Here is a 24,270-nt window from a genome sequence, read left to right as displayed (position 1 = left end):
TAACGTCAACTTATAACTCAAAGAGTGTCAGTCACTGCGGCAACATGGCATAAATCGCCCACAATAGAGCACCCAATCTGTAGGGGAACGCCGCCTCTGTTGTCCCGCAGGTCCCACGGTGTCAGCCTGCGTGTCACACGCAGGCTGACACCGTGGGACCTGCGGGACAACAGCTAAGAAGAGGAGGTCTACACATCATTATAGAGCCCTGTATACACTGAGCAGACCCCCGAGAACGTCCTCTGACCTGTCAGCTAAGAAGAGGAGGTCTACACATCATTATAGAGCCCTGTATACACGGATCAGACCCCCGAGAATGTCCTCTGACCTGTCAGCTAAGAAGAGGAGGTCTACACATCATTATAGAGCCCTGTATACACTGAGCAGACCCCCGAGAACGTCCTCTGACCTGTCAGCTAAGGAGCTGACATCACATCATGCATATCACAGCCTCGGGCAGCCCGGTAGGTACACATCTGGGGAGGTGGATACAGGGGTCTGTGGGTGCACATACTCATCTGATGGAACCGAAGTAGAATCCAAAGCACAAGGAGTACATAATGGGGCGAAGTTTGGGAGAAGGGGACACACTACAGATTGCGGGGGTGATGGCTGTAGGTGGTTGGGTGGCGGGGTCCTAGGGTCGTGTGGAGGGCACTAGGTTTTCAGACATCAATGACACTATCTCCAGGATATAAGGCCGTGTGGCCTGCAGAGCATGACTTTATAGTACGGGACCGGTATATGAGGAATTCGGCTCCGACTCCTGTGAGGAAACGTCTGCTCCTCCCTGACAGACCATCACTTACTTCTCGCATCAAAGAAGGTGACGACCGCGGCCTCCTCCTCGGGGATCATCACCGCCTTTTGTACTGGGCCACCGCCGACCTTGGAGCTCTCAAAGTAGATGATGAGGTGGTCCACTTCTGTTTTCGGGGGTATCCCTTCAGCCCGGATGCTTCGGGTCTCCTCCAGAGGCTTTGCACTCAGTTTCTGCTGATTTACTCTCTGGTTGCTGCAGAAGTTTTGGATAAAAGTTGAGATGTCTGAAGAAAAACAAAAAAAGGCTGATGAGGGGAGTAGTCAAAAAAAAGAGAATTTTGTTACTTACCGTAAATTCTTTTTCTTATAGTTCCGACATGGGAGACCCAGACCATGGGTGTACAGCTTCTGCCTCCGGAGGACACACAAAGTACTACACTCAAACGTGTAGCTCCTCCCTCCTAGCATATACACCCCCTGGTAGCCAGTCCTAGCCAGTTTAGTGCAAAAGCTGAAGGAGGACATTCACCCACAAGTAATGACAGAGCAAAACCCGGAACAACCGGAACCTCTGTCTACAACAACAGCCGGTGATAACACACGGAACAAGAAACCTGCCAACAGGCAACAGGGAGGGTGCTGGGTCTCCCATGTCGGAACTATAAGAAAAAGAATTTACGGTAAGTAACAAAATTCTCTTTTTCTTCATCGTTCCTTATGGGAGACCCAGACCATGGGACATTCTAAAGCAGTCCATGGGTGGGAATAAACAGAAAAACTGAGAAGTAGGCGAAACCTAACTTCACAAATGGGCGACAGCCGCCTGAAGGATGCGTCTGCCCAAGCTCGCATCTGCCGAAGCAAGAGCATGCACATGGTAGTGCTTCGAAAAGGTATGCAGACTAGTCCAAGTGGCAGTCTGACAGACCTGCTGAGCCGTAGCCTGGGCCTGAAAGCCTAAGAGGCACCGACAGCTCTGGTCAAGTGTGCCTTGATCCCCGGCGGGAGAGGCACTTGAGTACACTGGTAGGTATCGGAAATGGCCGACCTAAACCAACGAGCCAGGGTCGGCTTAAATGCCGAAAGGCCCTTACGCTGACCAGCGGTCAGCACAAAAGAGAGGTGCACCGCCTAAGAACAGCGGTGCGAGACACATAGATCCGGAGCGCCCGCACCAGATCCAGAGTATGCAACGCCCTTTCAAAGCGATGAACAGGAGCCGGACAAAAGGAAGGCAGGGAAAATGCCCCGGTTAAGGTGGAAACAGCAACCACCTTAGGGAGAAAGTCCGGAGTCGGACGGAGAACCACCTTGTCTTGATGAAGGGAGGACTCCGAAGAGAGTGCAGCCAAAACAGAGACTCTCTTGAGGGAAGTTATGGCCACTAGAAAGACCACTTTCTGTGAAAAACTAAACAAAGAAACCTCCCTAAGAGGCTCAAAGGGGGGTTTCCGGAAGCCGTGAGGACCGAATTAAGGTCCCGGGGCTCCAAGGGCCGCCGGTAAGGCGGAATGATGTGAGATGCGCCCTGCATGAAGGAGCGCACCTGGGCCAGCCGGGCGATACGCCGCTGGCACAACACTGACAGAGCCGAGACCTGTCCCTTAAGGGAATTGAGGGATAGTCCTAGCTGCAGACCGGACTGTAGAAGGGACAGGAGGGTCGGCAAGGCCAAAAGGCCAAAGGATACTTCCGAGCTCGAGTCATAGTGGAGATGACTTCAGGAGGGATACCAGAAGTCGTCAAGGTCCATGACTCAAACGCCACGCCGTCAATCTGAGAGCCGCAGGTTCTGGCGGAAGGACGGACCTCGTGAGAGAAGGTCTGGACAGTCCGGGAGATGCTATGGCACCTCTACGGACAGACGGAGCAGGTCAGGGTACCAAGCTTGCCTGGGTCAGTCTGGAGTAATGAGAATGACCCGACGGCCCTCCTTTCTGATCTTGCGCAGGACTCTGGGCAAGAACTAGAGGGTGAAACACGTAAGACAGACGAAGCTGGGACCAAACTTGAACCAGTGCGTCTGCCGCAAAAACCTGAGGATCGTGGAGCCACGGTTTGACGGCTGAGACAATCTGCCTCCCAGTTTTCCACGTCTGGGATGTGGGCTGCGGATATGGTGGACTAGGAGTCCTCCGTCCACTGAAGAATGCGATGAACCTCCAACATTGCCAGGCGGCTGAGTGTCCCGCCCTGGAGGTTGATGTAGGCAAACGCTGTAGCGTTGTCTGACTGGACTCGAATGTGCCTGGCCGCCAACAGATGGTGAAAGGCTTAGAGAGCTAGAAACACAGCTCCGATTTCCAGCACATTGATCCAGAGGGCTGATTCGGACAGAGTCCAAGTGCCCTGCGCTCCATGGTGGAGATATACTGCTCCCCAGCCGGATAGACTAGCATCTTGGTGAGGATGACCCGGGACGGAGCCAGGAAGGAGCGTCCCTGAGACAGAGGGGACGAAGCCACCACTGAAACGAGCCCCTGGTCTGTGGCGAAGCCACCGCCCCGTGGAAGGAGGAAGTCCGCTTGTTCCAACAGCGGAAAATATCCAGCCGCAGCGGAAGCAGATGGAACTGGGCAAGGGAATCGCTTCCATTGACACCACCATCTGATCCAGCACCTGTATTAGGAGCCTGATGGAACGACGTCGACCGCCAGCGGAGGGACTGCTGTTTGACTAAGGGCAGCTTCACAAGTGCCGACAGAGTCTCGAATTGCGTCCCTGGGTATGTGAACTTCTGGGTCGAAGTCAGAGTGGACTTGGACAGAATGACAAACCACCCGAATTGGTTAGAGTGGCGAGAGTGAGCGAGGCACTCCGCTAACAGTCTGCACTGGGTGAAGCCCAGACTAGAAGGCTTTCCAGGACAAAAGGATCACTGCCAACCCCTAGAGGTGCAGGACCGCAATCACAGCTGCCCCGACCTTGAGAATACTCGAGGGGCCGTGGCTAACCCCAAGGGAAGAGCCACGAATTGGACCACTCTGATTGCAAAACGTAGCCAACGCTGGTGTGAAACTGCGATTGGCACATGCAGATAGGCATCTCTGATGTCGATGGATGCTAGGGAATCTCCTTGGGTCATTGATTGATCGCAGAGACTCTATGCGAAAGTGCCGCACCTGAACATGCTTGAGAAGCTTGAGATCCAGGTCGGAAGGCACCGTCCTCCTCGGGTACTAGGAATAGATTTAAGCAGAAATCTCAGAACCGTTCCCAGTCGGGAACCGGTACAATTACTCCAGTGGCCTGCAAGAATGCCACAGCCTGTGAGAAGGCGGCGGCCTTGGAGCAGGGGGGAGTTGACAGAAAAAATCTGTTTGGCGGGCTGGATAGAATTCTATCCTGTAGCCGTGGGAGATGGTATCTCGCACCCACTGATCGGAGACGTGTTAAAACCATACGTCGCCAAAGTGGGAGAGCCTGCCACCGACCAAGGACGTTGCTGGCGTGGCCAGATAGCCAGGAGGAGGCTGACTTAGTGGCAGCATCTCCTGCGGTCTTCTCGTGCGCCATTTGGGTTTACGATCCTTGGCTGAGCCAGTGGACGAGGCCGAGGGCTTAGAGAACGATCAGCTGGAGGAACAAAAAGAACGAAACCTCGACTGATTCCTGCCCTGGACAGGTTTCCTGGTTTAGGTTTGTGGCATGGAAGAAAACTCTTCCCGCCAAGAACTTCCTTAATAATTTCATCCAGTTGTTCCCGAATAGACTGGTCCCAGCAAAAGGGAGCCCAGCAAGGAACTTCTTTAGAAGCATCCGCCTTCCACTTCCGAAGCCACAGCAGCCTGCGGATAGCGAGGAAATTAGCCGAGGCCACCGCAGTGCGGTGAGAGTCTCCAGCATGGCAGACATGGCATAGGATGAAAAGACTGAAGTCTGGAAGTTAAGGCAACCATTTCGGGCAAAGAGTCCCTGTGAGGGAATGCATCTCCTCTAGAGAAGCAGAGATGGCTTTGAAAGCCGCACTGCTGCAAAAGCTGGGGAGAACGAGGCCCCTGCCGCCTCCATACAGATTTGGCCAGAAGGACAACCTGGCGGACAGCAAAGCCGTAAGTGAGGAGCCATCAGCCACTGATACAACGGTCCGGGCTGAGAGTCTAAACACCGGAGGGACCACCTTTGGTGAATGAGCCCACTCCTTGACCACCTCTGGTGGAAGGGGAAAACTGTCATCAGAACCACGCTTTGGGAAGCGTTTGTCAGGACAGGCCCTGGGCTTGGTCACAGTGGCCTGAAAACTGGAGTGGTTAAGGAACACACTCCTTGTTCTCTTAAGCCCACTTTACACGTTGCAATTAGTTGTACAATCGCATTTGCGATGTGACACGCCCAGGTTGCATACGGGATCTATGAGATTTCACGTTGGTCGTTCATTTGCTGTCACACGAGCGTTAGTAGTCTATGTTAAATTGGTCAATTTTGTGTGCGATCCTTTAGATCATGTGTTCTGTGACGTATGCATTGGGCACCTTTTTTTTTTTTTTTATTTATTGACTTGACAAGCATGTGTAATGTGTAGGGATGCGTTTTTACTATGTCATCTGCCATTCAGCTCTGCTACATGGCCGCTAACAGCAGACACAGACAGCCATGTAGCAGAGCTGAATGGCAGATGACAGCAGACACAGACAGAGCCGCACTGTCAGAATGAACTCGGGTGAACTTCACCCGACTTCATGGTCATGCTGCGGCTCTGTCTGTGTCGCGTCCTGATTAGCGGTCACCAGTGAAGACTCACCGGTGACCGCTAATCTCCTGAGTAACTGAAGTTAGCAGCCCTCTCTCATACTCACCGATCCCCGGCGCTGCACGGCTTTCTCACTGCTCCGGCGGCTTTTACTGTTTTGAAAAAGCCGGCCGCCCATTAAACAATTTCGTATTCCCTGCTTTCCCCGCCCACCAGCGCCTATGATTGGTTACAGTGAGACACGCCCCCACTCTGAGTGACAGGTGTCACACTGCACCCAATCACAGCAGCCGGTGGGCGTGTCTATACTGTGTAGTGAAATAAATAATTAAATAATTAAAAAAAACGGCGTGCGGTTCCCCCCATTTTTAAAACCAGCCAGATAAAGCCATACGGCTGAAGGCTGGTATTCTCAGGATGGGGAGCTCCACGTTATGGGGAGCCCCCCAGCCTAACAATATCAGCCAACAGCCGCCCAGAATTGCCGCATACATTATATGCGACAGTTCTGGGACTGTACCCGGCTCTTCCCGATTTGCCCTGGTGCGTTGGCAAATCGGGGTAATAAGGAGTTATTGGCAGCCCATAGCTGCCAATAAGTCCTAGATTAATCATGTCAGGCGTCTCCCCGAGATACCTTCCATGATTAATCTGTAAGTGACAGTAAATAAACACACACACCCGAAAAATCCTTTATTAGAAATAAAAACACACACATATACCCTGGTTCACCACTTTAATCAGCCCCAAAAAGCCCTCCTTGTCCGGCGTAATCCAGGATGGTCCAGCGTCGCATCCAGCGCTGCTGCATGGAGGTGACCGGAGCCGCAGCAGACACAGCCGCTCCGGTCACCTCCACACAGCAAATGAACACAGCCGCGCGATCAGCTGCTGTCACTGAGGTTACCCGCGGCCACCGCTGCATCCACCGGTGGCCGCGGGTAACCTCAGTGACAGCAGCTGATCGCGCAGCTGTGTTCATTTGCTGTGTGGAGGTGACCGGAGCGGCTGTGTCTGCTGCGGCTCCGGTCACCTCCATGCAGCAGCGCTGGATGCGACGCTGGATCATCCTGGATTACGCCGGACAAGGAGGGCTTTTTGGGGCTGATTAAAGTGGTGAACCAGGGTATATGTGTGTGTTTTTATTTCTAATAAAGGATTTTTTCTGGTGTGTGTTTATTTACTGTAACTTACAGATTAATCATGGAAGGTGTCTCATAGACGCCTGACATGATTAATCTAGGACTTATTGGCAGCTATGGGCTGCCAATAACTCCTTATTACCCCGATTTGCCAACGCACCAGGGCAAATCGGGAAGAGCCGGGTACAGTCCCAGAACTGTCGCATATAATGTATGCGGCAATTCTGGGCGGCTGTTGGCTGATATTGTTAGGGTGGGGGGCTCCCCATAACGTGGAGCTCCCCATCCTGAGAATACCAGCCTTCAGCCGTATGGCTTTATCTGGCTGGTTTTAAAAATGGGGGGAACCGCATGCCGTTTTTTTTAATTATTTAATTATTTATTTCACTACACAGTATAGACACGCCCACCGGCTGCTGTGATTGGGTGCAGTGTGACACCTGTCACTCAGAGTGGGGGCGTGTCTCACTGTAACCAATCATAGGCGCCGGTGGGCGGGGAAAGCAGGGAATACGAAATTGTTTAATGGGCGGCCGGCTTTTTCAAAACAGTAAAAGCCGCCGGAGCAGTGTGAATGCTGTGCAGCGCCAGGGATCGGGGATCGGTGAGTATATGAGAGAGGGGGATAGACTGACATGGACAGAGAGTGAGGGACAGAGATAGTGACGGACTGACAGAGATTAGTGCATGACAGACATTGTGAGGCGCTTCAGAACGCAGCTTTTCAGCTGCGCTCTGAAGCAGACCTTTTTTAAGCTGCGGTGCAGAGCGCACACCTGCGCACATAACATCAGACATCACAATCGTATGAGGGATGTCACACGTTACAATTGACTAGGTGCGTGCAACAAAACGCTCAATTCTAGAGAATGATACGATGTGTTTGCGATCAACGGTTTTGCGTTCAATCCTGATCGCATGTAGCTGTCACACGCAGATACCTCACAAACGATGCCGGATGTGCGTCACTTACAACTTGACCCCAACGACGGATTGTGAGATATATTGAAGCGTGTGTAGCGGGCTTTAGGCAAGGTAAACTGGTGCCTTTTTGCCAGAGAGGGTTGCTCCTCTGATACTGGTGGATTGAGGTCCAGTACAGAATTAATGTACAGTGGGATCCTTAGAGAGGTGCCGTCAGCCACTGATACAACTATATGGGCTGAAATACTAGACACCGGAGGGACCACCCTTGGTGAATGAGCCCACTCCTTGACCACCTGTGGTGGAAGGGGGAACAGTCATCAGAACCACGCTTTGGGAGCGTCTGTCAGGACAGGCTCTGGGCTTGGTCACAGTGGGCTGAAAACTGGAGTGGTTAAGGAACACACTCCTTGTTCTCTTTAAGGTATACTGGTGCCTTTCTGCCAGAGGGGGATACTCCCCTGATACAGGCGGATTGAGGTCCAGTACAAATATAATGGACGCAATCCAATCATTAGCATCTGCATCACCTTCGGACAGATCAATGGTACATGAAGTAGCGTCCGAGCCCCCAGTAAAGACATCCTCCTCGTCCAGTGAGTCAGCTCGTGAATCAGAGCTGCGGGACGGGGACGGACAGGGGACCCTGCGTCTCCATTTTAGGAGGACGGGGTCTGAGACCAGAAGTCCTCTGAGAGCTTTGCTGAGCGAGCCGTAGCAGCAGAAGCACCCTGAGAAGGGGGCTAATGCATGCTCAGCAGTGTCCGGGACAGCTGCCCCCTGGAGAGAGGGATTCTACCCAAACCGGGGGTTCAGCCATCGGAGCCGGAGCAGCTGGAGGGACCACTGATGAGCCTCCAGGCTGAGGGACCACTGTGTATATGTGCTCAGTACAGGCAGTACGAGTCTACATGCAGTGCATATTAAGAACAGCCTTGCAGCCTTGCTCTGATGTGAGACATGCTGCAGAAGTGGGGGCTCTGTGAGGGAATGCATCTCCAGAATGACCCCCAGCAGAGTATATAAACAGAGAATATAAGCAGCTGCACAACTGGAGGTTGTGGCTTGCCAGACCGTTTAACATACATTTCTGTGCCCTCCAGTCCCCCAGCCCAGGCCCCCATTTGTCACAATGTGGTATCTCTGTGCCTATGCAGACATTGAGAACGCTGAGAAAATGGCGACCGGAGCGAGGAGAGGGGGCGGGGCCTACTCTGAGAGCGGGCAAATGAAGTATACAGGGGAGGGAATCCTTCCTCAGAGAGGAGTGTCCCCTCCCTGTGCTGAACAGCCGCTGGGCGGAGCCGCACTGTCCCTCTGCACTGACTGACATGCAGGGGTAGAGAATCGAAACTAGGCCTCAGGAGAAGCCGGGGCCTAGATTTAAACATGCGGCCAGCGTGCAGGCACCATCGGCGCGGTTCTCCAGTGAAAACTGGAGAACCGGCCGGAAATGTTACCACAGTCATATAACACACTCCCCCCAATAAATAAAGTACAAGGGACCCCTGGAAAGACCACTTTCTGTGGTAAAAACATCTCAATACTTAGCTTTTGAGATGCAGGGCCCAGGTCCCTGGGGGGGGGTTAAACGCTCCGTCCGGCAGGATCCTGAAAAAGGGCTGCGGATGGAGACCGGTCTCCTGCAAAGCAGTGAGAACCGTGATGGCTCCCACTTCAAGCCAGAGCCCCAGGGGATGGTGAAGGAGCGCGGCATGTGAAGGCTCCAGCCTTGTAAAATCAACCTTAACAGCACCGCCGACACAGTGGGGTGAGAAGGGACATGCCGGGAGTCCAGCTGGACCCGCTTTTCTCCAAATCTTTGAAATCAAAAAAATCAAAAATCAAAAATCAGAGGATGCATGTGTGTGTGTGACCTCCTGAACACAAAGCATTGAAACTGGCTAGGACTGGCTACCAGGGGGTGTATATGCTAGGAGGGCGGAGCTACACGTTTGAGTGTAGTACTTTGTGTGTCCTCCGGAGGCAGAAGCTAAACACCCATGGTCTGGGTCTCCCATAAGGAACGATGAAGAAAAGGAACTTTGAGCTGAATGTGGTGAATATGCTGAAAACACAGAGACCGTCGTTTTATAACGGATGTGTACGGTCACCGTCCTCTGCACAATCCCTGGGCCAGGCGGCTGTAAGACACACGGTGATGTATCTGATCAGGGCGATCGGCCCCGTCCTCACCATCAGACTCGTCTCCCCCTCCAGCCCAGGTCCGTCCTGCGCAGAGGACCCCGCGGGAGCGATGTGACCCGGATCATTACCCTCTATGAGCGGGAGGAGCAGGAGGAAAATCTGGTGCAGAGCGCTGCTCTGAGGTTCCAGGAATCGAGGTGAGAGAGCAGGAGGAGATGCCTTTAGTGCAGAGAAGGACGGACAGAAGCGGTAATGGCAGACGTCAGGGTATCACTACTGCATCGATGCCAAGCACGTGTCACCCCCTCTGGTCAGATCAGCATCCAGATTGAAATTAACCGATGCCCCTGAAACAGACGACTGCCGAGACTGGGCCCACCGTGCGGGTCTACACTCCCAGATAAAGGGGTCTGTAGGCTAAAGAAAGCGCAGAAGAAAAGCGGCAACATCCGAGCAGGATCGGTAGAAACCATCCACCGCCACCATGTGAGGAATGGGCTCCAGGACAGCGACTATTCAGGGGCATCAGGAGGGCAGGATGAGGGGGCATGTGTCCTGGGACCCTCCATAAACAATCACACGGCCCAGGACACTGACCCCATGGCTTTACTACGTGTACTGGATGGGGTCCTGGGCACCCGCTGAGCTGGACCCACTTTGTATCTACAGGAAGACGTCTTACAAGACATCATTTGATGTTACCGATGTTGCAGGTGAAGGTGATGACGGCCGAGCGGATCTCAGGGATTATCTCCAGATGAAAGTCCGAGTCTTCACTCCGGTCACTGACGTTCTCTACGAGGATGGTCAGCATCTCCGAGGGGCAGGAGTCCGGGACGTTCTCAACCAGAACCACATTGGAGGGGTCCTGCTCTCTGGGACCACTCGGGTCACTTATTGAGACTTCTGCAGCTGTTGGAAAACACATAATAGTTATATACCAGCGACCGGTGATCGAGCTGCCCCCAACGTACCCCTCACACTCCACAAGGGCTGCAGGTGGGCTCCAAACTATCCGCCAGAAGCCACTATACCAAGAGCTGCTGGAGGGAAGAAGGAACGTAGTGATAGAAGACCACCCAGGACCCCCCCATCTACATCAGTCGAGGACCCCCCCCCGTCTACGTCAGCTTGGCACCCCCCGTCTACGTCAGCCCGGCACCCCCCCCGTCTACGTCAGCCCGGCACCCCCCCGTCTACGTCAGCCCGGCACCCCCCCCCCCCCCCCCGTCTACGTCAGCCCGGCACCCCCCCGTCTACGTCAGCCCGGCACCCCCCCCCCTCTACGTCAGCCCGGCACCCCCCCGTCTACATCAGCCCGGCACCCCCCGTCTACGTCAGCCCGGCACCCCCCCCCGTCTACGTCAGCCCGGCACCCCCCCCCGTCTACGTCAGCCCGGCACCCCCCCGTCTACGTCAGCCCGGCCTCCCCCCCCCCCCGTCTACGTCAGCCCGGCCTCCCCCCCCCCCGTCTACGTCAGCCCCGCACCCCCCCCCCCGTCTACGTCAGCCCAGGACCCCCCCCGTCTACGTCAGCCCGGGACCCCCCCCGTCTACGTCAGCCCGGAACCCCCCCATCTCTGAGGATCGGTGCTGTTACCTGGGCTTTGTGTCTCTCCGTCTCCGCCCGTTCTCTGTAAGAGAAGATCACAGTGATGATCCGAGCTGATGACGATTTCTTCTCTTTTTTGTTTTGCAAATTACACTAAGGGGTTAATTATTGTGCAGCTGATCGGTTTCCTAAACGATGAGAGTGTCCAGTAATGGCCGCCGAGGGCCCCGATGGGGGTGGAGTCTAAAGGCGTGAAACCTGCAGGGGTTTCAGGTTTTACCCAATGTACTGATAAAACCAAATCGACGCGCAAATGCCGGCTCCATGCGAGGGCTCCACGCCGGAGACACGCGAGGGCTCCACGCCGGAGACACGCGAGGGCTCCACGCCGGAGACACGCGAGGGCTCCACGCCGGAGACACGCGAGGGCTCCACGCCGGAGACACGCGAGGGCTCCACGCCGGAGACACGCGAGGGCTCCACGCCGGAGACCCGCGAGGGCTCCACGCCGGAGACCCGCGAGGGATAAGGTGGGAGAGTCCTCATTTGGGGAGGGTGAGGTTTCAGAGGTAATGCTAAATCGCCAAGGGTCTTTAGATCCTCCTAGGAGCTAGAGTCTAGATCTGATCCACTGGCTCTCGTTATGGGGGAGGCGGATATGGCTCTCGCTATGGGGGAGGCGGATATGGCTCTCGCTATGGGGGAGGCGGATATGGCTCTCGCTATGGGGGAGGCGGATATGACTCTCGCTATGGGGGAGGCGGATATGGCTCTCGCTATGGGGGAGGCGGATATGGCTCTCGCTATGGGGGAGGCGGATATACAGACTGGGCGGAGGCTGCCTTCGATATCAAGGCTGTGTTGCGCTTATCATATATCTGTAGTGCACTGATTCCCGCCGTGTATCAGGGGTCCTGGCTGCGGAGAACTGAGGGAGCAGATACCGACGACGCATTAATCAGTGGCTGCTCATGTATAGAGTCCGCTAGTACCGATAGCGGCTTGAATCAGGTAGCAGAGCGCTGCTGCGCATGGTGTGACCGCAGTGCTGGTGTGCGTGCACCGCGTGAGCATAGAGAGCTGTGCCAGGTGTACCGTTATATGGAAGGATGTCGAGCACCATGAATACCGTGCAGCAGCAGCACGACCAGCATTTCACGGACCGTCCGCGGATCCACGCGAGGTCGGACGCACAACATGCTTAGAACGATTTAGAATTGAGCTGATATAAATGAATATAATATTACTGTGAAAAATGCCCCCAGAAGGGGCCGGCAGCGTAAGGACAGCTCTGGACCCTGCGTCCTCGTATTAGGGATCTGGGGAAATGATCACAGTAGTGTCCCTGATGAGACGTCAGACGCCGCTGACTGCCCCTCTGTGATGCCATCACTAGTAGATGTTATTCTGGGGGTGCAGATATTGGAGGCGCATCCCTGTCTGATGGATTCCCAGAGCTTTTATCTGCCTCTGATTAAAGCAGCGCTCCCATCAAAGTACTGTATACTTACAAGTGCTCATTTTGCCCTTCTACCCAGTTAATTCTTCTTTCTTCCATCATGTTTATGACATCATGTTATTAAAAACAGACTCACTGAACTCTTCTAGGCTCTGTGTAGACTGTGTGACTCTTTTCCCTGCATGAGTCCTCACTGCAAAGCCCCTGTCAGGAGGAGGAGTGGAGCAGCGGGGTCAGGAGTTGAAGAGGGGGATGATTCATGCAGGGAAAGTAACTTCCTGTTCTATATAGAGAAAAGAGAAGAATTTGCTGGGTAGAAAAGCAAAGAAGGGAATTTTGTTACTTACCGTAAATTCCTTTTCTTCTAGCTCCAATTGGGAGACCCAGACGATTGGGTGTATAGCTACTGCCTCCGGAGGCCACACAAAGTATTACACTAAAAAGTGTAAGGCCCCTCCCCTTCTGCATATACACCCCCCGTGGATCACGGGCTGCTTCAGTTTTAGTGCAAAAGCAAGAAGGAGGAAAGCCAATAACTGGTTAAACAATTCAATCCGAAGGAACATCGGAGAACTGAAACCATTCAACATGAACAACATGTGTACCCGAACAACCAAAAAATCCCGAAGGAACAGGGGCGGGTGCTGGGTCTCCCAATTGGAGCTAGAAGAAAAGGAATTTACGGTAAGTAACAAAATTCCCTTCTTCTTCGGCGCTCCATTGGGAGACCCAGACGATTGGGACGTCCAAAAGCAGTCCCTGGGTGGGTAAATTAATACCTCAAGTTTGGACTGTAAAAACAGCCCTTCCCTACATGGAGGCAACCGCCGCCTGCAGGACTCTTCTACTTAGGCTGGCATCCGCCTAAGCGTAGGCATGCACCTGATAACGCTTGGTGAAGGTGTGCAGACTCGCCCAGGTAGCCGCCTGGCACACCTGCTGAGCCGTAGCCTGGTGCCGTAATGTCCAGGACGCACCCACGGCTCTGGTAGAATGGGCCTTCAGCCCTGATGGAACCGGAAGCCCAGCAGAACGGTAGGCTTCAAGAATTGGTTCCTTGATCCATCGAGCCAGGGTGGATTTGGAAGCCTGCGACCCTTTGCGCTGACCAGCGACAAGTACAAAGGGTGCATCCGAGCGGCGCAGTGGCGCCGTGCGGGAAATGTAGATTCTGAGCGCTCTCATCAGATCCAACAAATACAAATCCAATTCATATCGATGAACTGGATGAGGACAAAAGGAAGGTAAGGAGATATCCTGACTGAGATGAAAAGGGGGGTACCACCTTAGGGAGAAACCCCGGAATCAGGCGCAGCCTACCTTGTCTTGGTGAAACACCAAGAAGGGAGCTTTGGATGACCGCGCTGCGAGCTCGGACACTCTCTGAAGAGACGTGACCGCTACCAAAAAGGCCACTTTCTGTGAAAGTCGAGAAAGTGAAACATCCCTCAGAGGCTCAAAGGGCGGCTCCTGGAGAGCAATTAGTACCCTGTTCAGACCCTGTCCCTGACGATACCCATCTCCATATCCAGCAGGATCTCCGGGTCTGTGGATGGAGCCCGGTCTCAGTGCCTGGAGACCGGTAAGATCCCACTTCACCCAGAGCCCCGAGGGGGGATGGGGAAGGAAAACAGCATGTGGGCTCCAGCCTCCGTACCCGCAATGGGTACCTCAACCTTAACAAACACCCGACTAAAGTGGGGTGAGAAGGGAGCATGCTGGGGGCCCTATATGGGCCCTCTTTTCTTCCATCCGACATAGTCAGCAGCTGCTGCTGACTAAAAACAGTGGAGCTATGCGTGTGATGTCTGACCTCCTTCGCACAAAGCATAAAAACTGAAGCAGCCCGTGATCCACGGGGGGTGTATATGCAGAAGGGGAGGGGCCTTACACTTTTTAGTGTAATACTTTGTGTGGCCTCCGGAGGCAGTAGCTATACACCCAATCGTCTGGGTCTCCCAATGGAGCGCCGAAGAAATGAGCAATTGTAGGTATACAGTGTCATATATGAATACTGCAATATATAAGGAAGACAAAACCTTTGATGGCAGCGCTTCCTTAATGACTGAACAATAAACTCCTCATGTCCTGACTATTCGGATGAGCCGTCATCTCAGGGAGGGAAGCAGCAGCGGTCCGGCTGCAGCGCTGGTGATTCATAGCCCTGTAATAACATGATGTAAGCTCCGTTTTATGGGATAAAGCCCTTACTCAGTAAAGTTTTAAAGGGGTTTTCCACCACAGACAACCCCTTCTCATTCCTCATGTTTGCCGCCATTATAGTACAAAGCCTATAGTCACCTCCACTGCCAGCGCGGTCCCATAAGTGTCGAGGCTTGTGCTCCTGGGGCTTGTGAGCTGGCATGATGTCACAACCTCCCATGAGCCCCGGGAAGGCGAGCCCCGACACCACTGGACCCGCGCCCGCACGGGAGGGTTTATGTTCACAGTGGTAAATATGTGGGATGAGTTGTGCGAGTAGTGGACGAGCTTCTAACCTCGGGATGTGACATCACTACTGATATCAGAAAAGTATAGTGCGTACAACGTGCAAACCAGCATATAGTGCTGAAATAATGCTGCCATACAGACCTAAAGTAATGCAACCACAGAGGGCTCCAATCACACCACCACACAGTTCAACTAATACCTGTATATAGTGCTCGTATAATACCGCCATACAGTGCTGCAATACTACCTCCATACAGTGCTACAATAATCCCCCCATACAGTGCTACAATAATCCCTCTATACAGTGCTACAATAATCCCCCCATACAGTGCTACAATAATCCCTCCATACAGTGCTACAATAATCCCTACATACAGTGCTACAATAATCCCTCCATACAGGGCTACAATAATCCCTCCATATAGTGCTACAATAACCCCTCCATACAGGGCTACAATAATCCCTCCATACAGTGCTACAATAATCCCTCCATATAGTGCTACAATAATCCCTCCATACAGGGCTACAATAATCCCTCCATACAGTGCTACAATAACCCCTCCATACGGTGCTACAATAATCCATCCATACAGTGCTACAATAATCCATCCATACAGTGCTACAATAATCCATCCATACAGTGCTACAATAATCCCTCCATACAGTGCTACAATAATACCTCCATATTGTGCTAAAATAACCCCTCCATACAGTGCTACAATAACCCCTCCATACAGTGCTACAATAACCCCTCCATACAGTGCTACAATAATCCCTCCATACAGTGCTACAATACTACCTCCATACAGTGCTACAATACTACCTCCATACAGTGCTACAATAATCCCTCCATACAGTGCTACAATACTACCTCCATACAGTGCTACAATAATACCTCCATATTGTGCTAAAATAATATGTCCATACTGTGTCAAAATATCAAAATAAAATCACCATTCAGTAATCACATAACACCATCTTATACCCCCTGCCACTCCCTGCTGCACTTCCCGCTGACACCCTCCCTCCTGACACTTCCCTCCTGACACTTCCCTCCTGACACTTCCCTCCTGACACTTCCCTCCTGACACTTCCCTCCTGACACTTCCCTCCTGACACTTCCCTCCTGACACTTCCCTCCTGACACTTCCCTCCTGACCCTCCATGCTGCACTTACCGCTGACCCTCCCGGCTCCGCGCTGCCGCTTACCGCCTCCATCGAGCTGACAGTCAGCTTTATCTTCTTCCCTCCGGGCAGCTCCAGCGCATGGGTCTCCTTCTGTAACACCTGATCCCGCACTGTAAATACAGCCGTGTTATAACGGTTAATAATAACACAAACCTTCCACAAGAACGGAACCATCAATAGGAAGCAGCACGGAGCGCAACGATTAATCTCGGTCAGGCTGTGTGCGCACGTTGCGTCCTGTCCATGCAGAAATGTCTGCAGTGATGTGGCAGCACATGTGCGCTTCAAATTGCTGCAGAAACACTGCGTAATGAATGCAGTGAAAAGCCGATGTCATGCGCTGTGGATGCAGCCCCCGCCATAGACACAGCGGGGGCATCCTCAGCGCACGGGAGGAGTGACTGCTGCTTTTTAGAACGCAGCGATTCGGCAGCAGCAAAACCCTGTGTGGTAAAACGCAACGTGCGCACGGATTATGCACAATCTTCATACACTGTGCAGGGAACGCAGCGTAACTGCATGCAAATACGCAACAAGCGCACAGAGCCCCATACACAAAGAAAGATTCGGAGTTGATCAATTAAAAAGATAAATCTTTATTTAAAGGGAACCTGTCAGCAGAAATGTCCCCTAAAACCTAACAGATTCCCCCTCTGCAGCTCCTGGGCTGCATTCTAGAAAGGTCCCTGTTATGATTGTGCCCACTTTCTGACCGAAAAAAAGTGTTTATAAAGTTGTACCTTTTTGGCTTCTGATTCTGTAAATCCGTCACGGGGGCGGGCAGCCTGATGGCCGTTATTCTGCCCCTGGTCCTGTATGCCGCCCCCATCGCTGATTTCAATACTTCTGGACGCCGCCCACTGCTCCAGCCATCCCCGCGCATGCCCAGTGCCCATCTCTCGGGGATGAGCACTGTGCCCAGCGTCACCGCTGGTGACGTGCACGCAGGGTTAAGATTATGGGCGGTGCTGTGATGTTTATTCCTAAGCAACCGCCCATAATCGCGGGACCGCGCTTTCGGTGTAGTCACTGCTCCGCGCTCTTCCCATCTATTTCCTGCCTCGGGGCAAGATAGGAAGGAGGCGAAGTGAGGTCAGCAGCAGCGCGCTTGCGCAGAAAGAAGCAGGCAGAGGGGGAAAGCGCGGGTCCCGCGATTATGGGCGGTTGCTTAGGAATAAACATCACAGCACCGCCCATAATCTTAACCCTGCGTGCACGTCACCAGCGGTGACGCTGGGCACAGTGCTCATACCCCGAGAGATGGGCACTGGGCATGCGCGGGGATGGCTGGAGCAGTGGGGCGGCGTCCAGAAGTATTGAAATCAGCGATGGGGGCGGCATACAGGACCAGGGGGCAGAATAACGGCCATCAGGCTGCCCGCCCCCGTGACGGATTTACAGAATCAGAAGCCAAAAAGGTACAACTTTATAAACACTTTTTTTCGGTCAGAAAGTGGGCACAATCATAACAGGGACCTTTCTAGAATGCAGCCCAGGAGCTGCAGAGGGGGAATCTGTTAGGTTTTAGGGGACATTTCTGCTGACAGGTTCCCTTTAATATACAGTGCTGGCCAAAAGTATTGGCACCCTGCAATTCTGTCAGAGAATACTTAGTTTCTTCCTGAAAATGATTGAATCACAAATTCTTTGGCATTATCTTCATTTAATTTGTCTTCAATGAAAAAAAATAAAAATTGTAATAAAGTCAAATTGGATATAATTCCACACCAAACATAAAAAAGGGGGTGGAGAAAAGTATTGGCGCTGTGTGAATAATCCTGTGCTGCTTCTGTAATTTGTGTAATAACAGCGCCTGTAACTTACCTGTGGCACCTAACAGGCGCTGGCAATAATAAATCACACTTGCAGCCGGTGACATGGAGTAAAGTTGCCTCCGCCTCTGTCCTGTGTCCTTGTGTGCACCACATTGAGCATGGAGAAAAGAAAGACCAAAGAACTGTCTGAGGACTTGAGACTCCAGATTGTGAGGAAGCATGAGCAATCTCAAGGCTACAAGTCCATCTCCAAAGACCTGAAAGTTCCTGTGTCTACGGTGCGCAGTGTCATCCAGAAGTGTAAAGCCCATGGCACTGTGGTAACCTCCCAAGATGTGGAAGGAAAAGAAACATTGACGAGAGATTTCACCGCAAGATTGTGCGGATGGTGGATAAAGAACCTCGACTAACATCCAAACAAGTTCAAGCTGCCCTGCAGTCCGAGGGTACAACAGTGTCACCCCGTACTATCCGTCAGCGTCTGAATGAAAAGGGACTGTATGGTAGGATGCCCAGGAAGACCCCACTTCTTACCCCGAGACATAAAAAAGCCAGGCTGGAGTTTGCCAAAACCTACCTGAGAAAGACTAAAACGTTTTGGAAGAATGTTCTCTGGTCAGATGAGACAAAAGCCATCAACATAGAGTTTACAGGGAAAAAAAAAAGAGGCATTCGAAGAAAAGAACACGGTCCCTACAGTCAAACATGGTGGAGGTTCCCTGATGTTTTGGGGTTGCTTTGCTGCCTCTGGCACTGGACTGCTTGACCGTGTGCATGGCATTATGAAGTCTGAACACTACCAACAAATTTTGCAGCATAATGTAGGGCCCAGTGTGAGAAATCTGGGTCTTCCTCAGAGGTCATGGGTCTTCCAGCAGGACAATGACCCAAAACACACTTCAAAAAGCACTAGAAAGTGGTTTGAGAGAAAGCACTGGAGACTACTAAAGTGGCCAGCAATGAGTCCAGACCTGAATCCCATAGAAGACCTGTGGAGAGATCTCAGAATGGCAGTTTGGAGAAGGCCCCCTTCAAATCTCAGGGACCTGAAGCAGTTTCCAAAGAAGAATGGTCTAAAATTTCAGCAGAGCATTGTAAGAAACTCATTGATGGAACCGGAAGCGGTTGTGCGCAGTTATTTTGGCCAAAGGTTGTGCAACCAAGTATTAGACTAAGGGTGCCAATACTTTTGTCTGGCCCATTTTTGGAGTTTTGTGTGGAATGATCAATGATTTGATTTTTGTTTCATTCTCTTTTGTGTTTTTTCATTTAAAGCAAAATAAATGAAGATAATACCAAAGAATGTGTGACTGCAATCATTTTCAGGAAGAAACTGAGTATTCTCTGGCAGAATTGCGGGGGTGCCGTGTAAAAAAAATCAATTATATGAAAAAATTCAGAAAAACAAAAAAGAGCAGAAAGAGGTAAAATATACGTGAGGGGGTCACAGCGCCCCAAACAATGGAGGATGATATATAGAACAATACAAGGGCCCAAAAACCGCCATTAATGTGCAGGAAATAACGGCCACAAAGCTCATTATCAGCTGCTACCTCCAATACTCAGCGTTATAATGCTGCACGAGTGACAAACAATACTACTGCAATACCACACAATGGTGAGAACCAATACTACTGCAATACCACACAATGGTGAGAAACAATACTACTGCAATACCACACAATGGTGACAAACAATACTACTGCAACACCACACAATGGTGAGAAACAATACTACTGCAATACCACACAATGGTGACAAACAATACTACTGCAATACCACACAATGGTGAGAAACAATACTACTGCAATACCACACAATGGTGACAAACAATACTACTGCAACACCACACAATGGTGAGAAACAATACTACTGCAACAACCACACAATGGTGACAAACAATACTACTGCAATACCACACAATGGTGAGAAACAATACTACTGCAATACCACACAATGGTGAGAAACAATACTACTGCAATACCACACAATGGTGAGAAACAATACTACTGCAATACCACACAATGGTGAGAAACAATACTACTGCAATACCACACAATGGTGAGAAACAATACTACTGCAATAACCACACAATGGTGACAAACAATACTACTGCAATACCACACAATGGTGACAAACAATACTACTGAAACACTACACAATGGTGAGAAACAATACTACTGCAACACCACACAATGGTGAGAAACAATACTACTGCAATACCACACAATGGTGACAAACAATACTACTGCAATACCACACAATGGTGAGAAACATACTACTGCAATACCACACAATGGTGACAAACAATACTACTGCAATACCACACAATGGTGACAAACAATACTACTGCAATACCACACAATGGTGACAAACAATACTACTGCAATACCACACAATGGTGAGAACGGCAAGATCATATATAATACTACCATAATAATATAACAATATGATATTGCCTCATCCCTTACCCCGGGCTCTTACCCTCTCTCCTCTGACCCGGCACTTACCCTCCTCTCCTCTGACCCCGGGTTCTTACCCTCTTACCCTCCTCTCCTCTGACCCCGGGCTCTTACCCTCCTCCACCCTTTCACCCCGGCTCTTACCCTCCTCTCCTCTAACCCCGGGCTCTTACCCTCCTCTCCTCTGACCCCGGGCTCTTACCCCCTCCTCCCCTCTTGACCCCGGGCTCATACCCTCCTCTCCTCTGACCCCGGGCTCTTACCCTCCTCTCCTCTGACCCCGGGCTCTTACCCTCCTACCCCTCTTACCCCCGGGCTCTTACCCTCCTCTCCTCTGACCCCGGGCTCTTACCCTCCTCTCCTCTGACCCCGGGCTCTTACCCTCCTCCCCTCTGACCCCGGGCTCTTACCCTCCTCCCCTCTTACCCCCGGGCTCTTACCCTCCTCCCCTCTTACCCCGGGCTCTTACCCTCCTCCCCTCTGACCCCGGGCTCTTACCCTCCTCTCCTCTGACCCGGGCTCTTACCCTCCTCCCTCTGACCCCGGGCTCTTACCCTCCTCCCCTCTGACCCCGGGCTCTTACCCTCCTCTCCTCTGACCCTGGGCTCTTACCCTCCTCCCCTCTGACCCCGGGCTCTTACCCTCCTCTCCTCTGACCCCGGGCTCTCTTACCCTCCTCCCCTCTGACCCCGGGCTCTTACCCTCCTCCCCTCTGACCCGCGGGCTCTTACCCTCCTCCCCTCTGACCCCGGGCTCTTACCTCCTCTCCTCTGACCCCGGGCTCTTACCCTCCTCTCCTCTGACCCCGGGCTCTTACCCCTCCTCTCCTCTCTGACCCCGGGCTCTTACCCTCCTCTCCTCTGACCCCCGGGCTCTTACCCTCCTCTCCTCTGACCCCAGGTACTTACCCTCCTCTCCTCTGACCCCGGGCTCTTACCCTCCTCCCCTCTGACCCCGGGCTCTTAACCTCCTCTCCTCTGACCCCTGGGCTCTTACCCTCCTCCCCTCTGACCCCGGGCTCTTACCCTCCTCTCCTCTGACCCCGGGCTCTTACCCTCCTCCCCTCTGACCCCGGGCTCTTAACCCTCCTCCCCTCTGACCCCCGGGCTCTTACCCTCCTCCCCTCTGACCCCGGGCTCTTACCCTCCTCCCCTCTGACCCCGGGCTCTTACCCTCCTCTCCTCTGACCCCCGGGCTCTTACCCTCCTCCCCTCTGACCCCGGGCTCTTACCCTCCTCCCCTCTGACCCCGGGCTCTTACCCTCCTCCCCTCTGACCCCGGGCTCTCTTACCCTCCTCCCCTCTGACCCCGGGCTCTTACCCTCCTCCCCTCTGACCGCGGGGCTCTTACCCTCCTCTCCTCTGACCCCGGGCTCTTACCCTCCTCCCCTCTGACCCCGGGCTCTTACCCTCCTCCCCTCTGACCCTGGGCTCTTACCCTCCTCTCCTCTGACCCCGGGCTCTACCCTCCTCTCCTCTGACCCCGGGCTCTTACCCTCCTCTCCTCTGACCCCCGGGCTCTTACCCTCCTCTCCTCTGACCCCGGGCTCTTACCCTCCTCTCCTCTGACCCCGGGCTCTTACCCTCCTCCCCTCTGACCCCGGGTTCTTACCCTCCTCTCCTCTGACCCCAGGTACTTACCCTCCTCACCTCTGACCCTGGGCTCTTACCCTCCTCCCCTCTGACCCCGGGCTCTTACCCTCCTCTCCTCTGACCCCGGGCTCTTACCCTCCTCTCCTCTGACCCGCGGCTCTTACCCTCCTCTCCTCTGACCCCGGGCTCTTACCCTCTCCTCTCCCTCTGACCCCGGGGCTCTTACCCTCCTCCCCTCTGACCCCGGGTTCTTACCCTCCTCTCCTCTGACCCCCAGGTACTTACCCTCCTCACCTCTGACCCTGGGCTCTTTACCCTCCTCCCCTCTGACTCTGGGCTCTTACCCTCCTCTCCTCTGACCCTGGGCTCTTACCCTCCTCTCCTCTGACCCCGGGCTCTTACCCTCCTCTCCTCTGACCCCCAGGTACTTACCCTCCTCACCTCTGACTCTGGGCTCTTACCCTCCTCTCCTCTGACCCTGGGCTCTTACCCTCCTCTCCTCTGACCCCGGGTTCTTACCCTCCTCTCCTCTGACCCCAGGTACTTACCCTCCTCACCCTCTGACTCTGGGCTCTTACCCTCCTCTCCTCTGACCCTGGGCTCTTACCCTCCTCTCCTCTGACCCTGGGCTCTTACCCTCCTCCCCTCTGACCCTGGGCTCTTACCCTCCTCTCCTCTGACCCCGGGCTCTTACCCTCCTCTCCTCTGACCCCGGGCTCTTACCCTCCTCTCCTCTGACCCCGGGCTCTTACCCTCCTCTCCTCTGACCCCGGGCTCTTACCCTCCTCTCCTCTGACCCCGGGCTCTTACCCTCCTCCCCTCTGACCCCGGGTTCTTACCCTCCTCTCCTCTGACCCCAGGTACTTACCCTCCTCACCTCTGACCCTGGGCTCTTACCCTCCTCCCCTCTGACCCCGGGCTCTTACCCTCCTCTCCTCTGACCCCGGGCTCTTACCCTCCTCTCCTCTGACCCCGGGCTCTTACCCTCCTCTCCTCTGACCCCGGGCTCTTACCCTCCTCTCCTCTGACCCCGGGCTCTTACCCTCCTCCCCTCTGACCCCGGGTTCTTACCCTCCTTTCCTCTGACCCCAGGTACTTACCCTCCTCACCTCTGACCCTGGGCTCTTACCCTCCTCCCCTCTGACTCTGGGCTCTTACCCTCCTCTCCTCTGACCCTGGGCTCTTACCCTCCTCTCCTCTGACCCCGGGCTCTTACCCTCCTCTCCTCTGACCCCAGGTACTTACCCTCCTCACCTCTGACTCTGGGCTCTTACCCTCCTCTCCTCTGACCCTGGGCTCTTACCCTCCTCTCCTCTGACCCCGGGTTCTTACCCTCCTCTCCTCTGACCCCAGGTACTTACCCTCCTCACCTCTGACTCTGGGCTCTTACCCTCCTCTCCTCTGACCCTGGGCTCTTACCCTCCTCTCCTCTGACCCTGGGCTCTTACCCTCCTCCCCTCTGACTCTGGGCTCTTACCCTCCTCCCCTCTGACCCCGGGCTCTTACCCTCCTCATCCTTGAAGTGTATCAGGACATATCCCCGGCTGTCCTCCTGCTCTCGGATCTCACATTCTCCTCCATTAGACTTCTTCTTGCTCTGGAAATGCAGCAGCAGTTTGTTTTTCAGCTTCTTCAGGCTCTCGGGGCCCTCGTCCCACTTTAGGGCCACAGAGAAACGGTAGGCGCCGTCCGCCATGGCGCTGGGAGTGACTGTGCTCCCGGAACACGAAACACCGAGTGCAGGAGCCGCCGAGAGCCGGGAAGTGCTTTCACTTTCATTTCTGAGAAACAGCGAGGACTACAGCCTCCGCCCAGTGCACGTGCCGGCCTCCTCCACAGCCTCCTCCATAGCCTGCAGCCTCCTCCACAGCCTCCTCCATAGCCTGCAGCCTCCTCCACAGCCTCCTCCATAGCCTGCAGCCTCCTCCACAGCCTCCTCCATAGCCTCCTCCATAGCCTGCAGCCTCCTCCACAGCCTCCTCCATAGCCTCCTCCATAGCCTCCTCCAGAGCCTCCTCCAGAGCCTGCAGCCTCCTCCATAGCCTGCAGCCTCCTCCACAGCCTCCTCCATAGCCTGCAGCCTCCTCCACAGCCTCCTCCACAGCCTCCTCCATAGCCTGCAGC

The 24,270-nt window shown here is 53.6% G+C and overlaps 1 protein-coding gene across 3 annotated transcripts in view; it reads right to left on the bottom strand.

Annotated features, from left to right (window-relative positions):
* The window catches only part of PARP14 (poly(ADP-ribose) polymerase family member 14), a 216,292-nt gene extending 192,348 nt beyond the window's left edge, over positions 1 to 23,944 (bottom strand). Inside the window, exons 1-5 of one of the 3 annotated variants that reach the window (XM_075316982.1) lie at positions 23,653 to 23,944; positions 16,306 to 16,427; positions 11,267 to 11,300; positions 10,369 to 10,578; positions 810 to 1,046 (exon numbers count right to left, since the gene is read on the bottom strand). In XM_075316982.1, coding sequence (XP_075173097.1) covers positions 810 to 1,046; positions 10,369 to 10,578; positions 11,267 to 11,300; positions 16,306 to 16,427; positions 23,653 to 23,842 — 793 coding nt within the window. In that variant the 5' untranslated portion in view covers positions 23,843 to 23,944. The remainder of the gene's footprint in view (positions 1 to 809; positions 1,047 to 10,368; positions 10,579 to 11,266; positions 11,301 to 16,305; positions 16,428 to 23,652) is intronic. The other 2 variants (XM_075316980.1, XM_075316981.1) reach the window with 2 other exon arrangements.
* Between the last annotated feature and the right edge of the window lie 326 nt (positions 23,945 to 24,270).

Source organism: Anomaloglossus baeobatrachus, chromosome 7 (assembly GCF_048569485.1).
Source record: "Anomaloglossus baeobatrachus isolate aAnoBae1 chromosome 7, aAnoBae1.hap1, whole genome shotgun sequence".
Taxonomy (NCBI): Eukaryota; Metazoa; Chordata; class Amphibia; order Anura; family Aromobatidae; genus Anomaloglossus; species Anomaloglossus baeobatrachus.
This window is presented reverse-complemented; position numbering and strand designations above follow the sequence as displayed.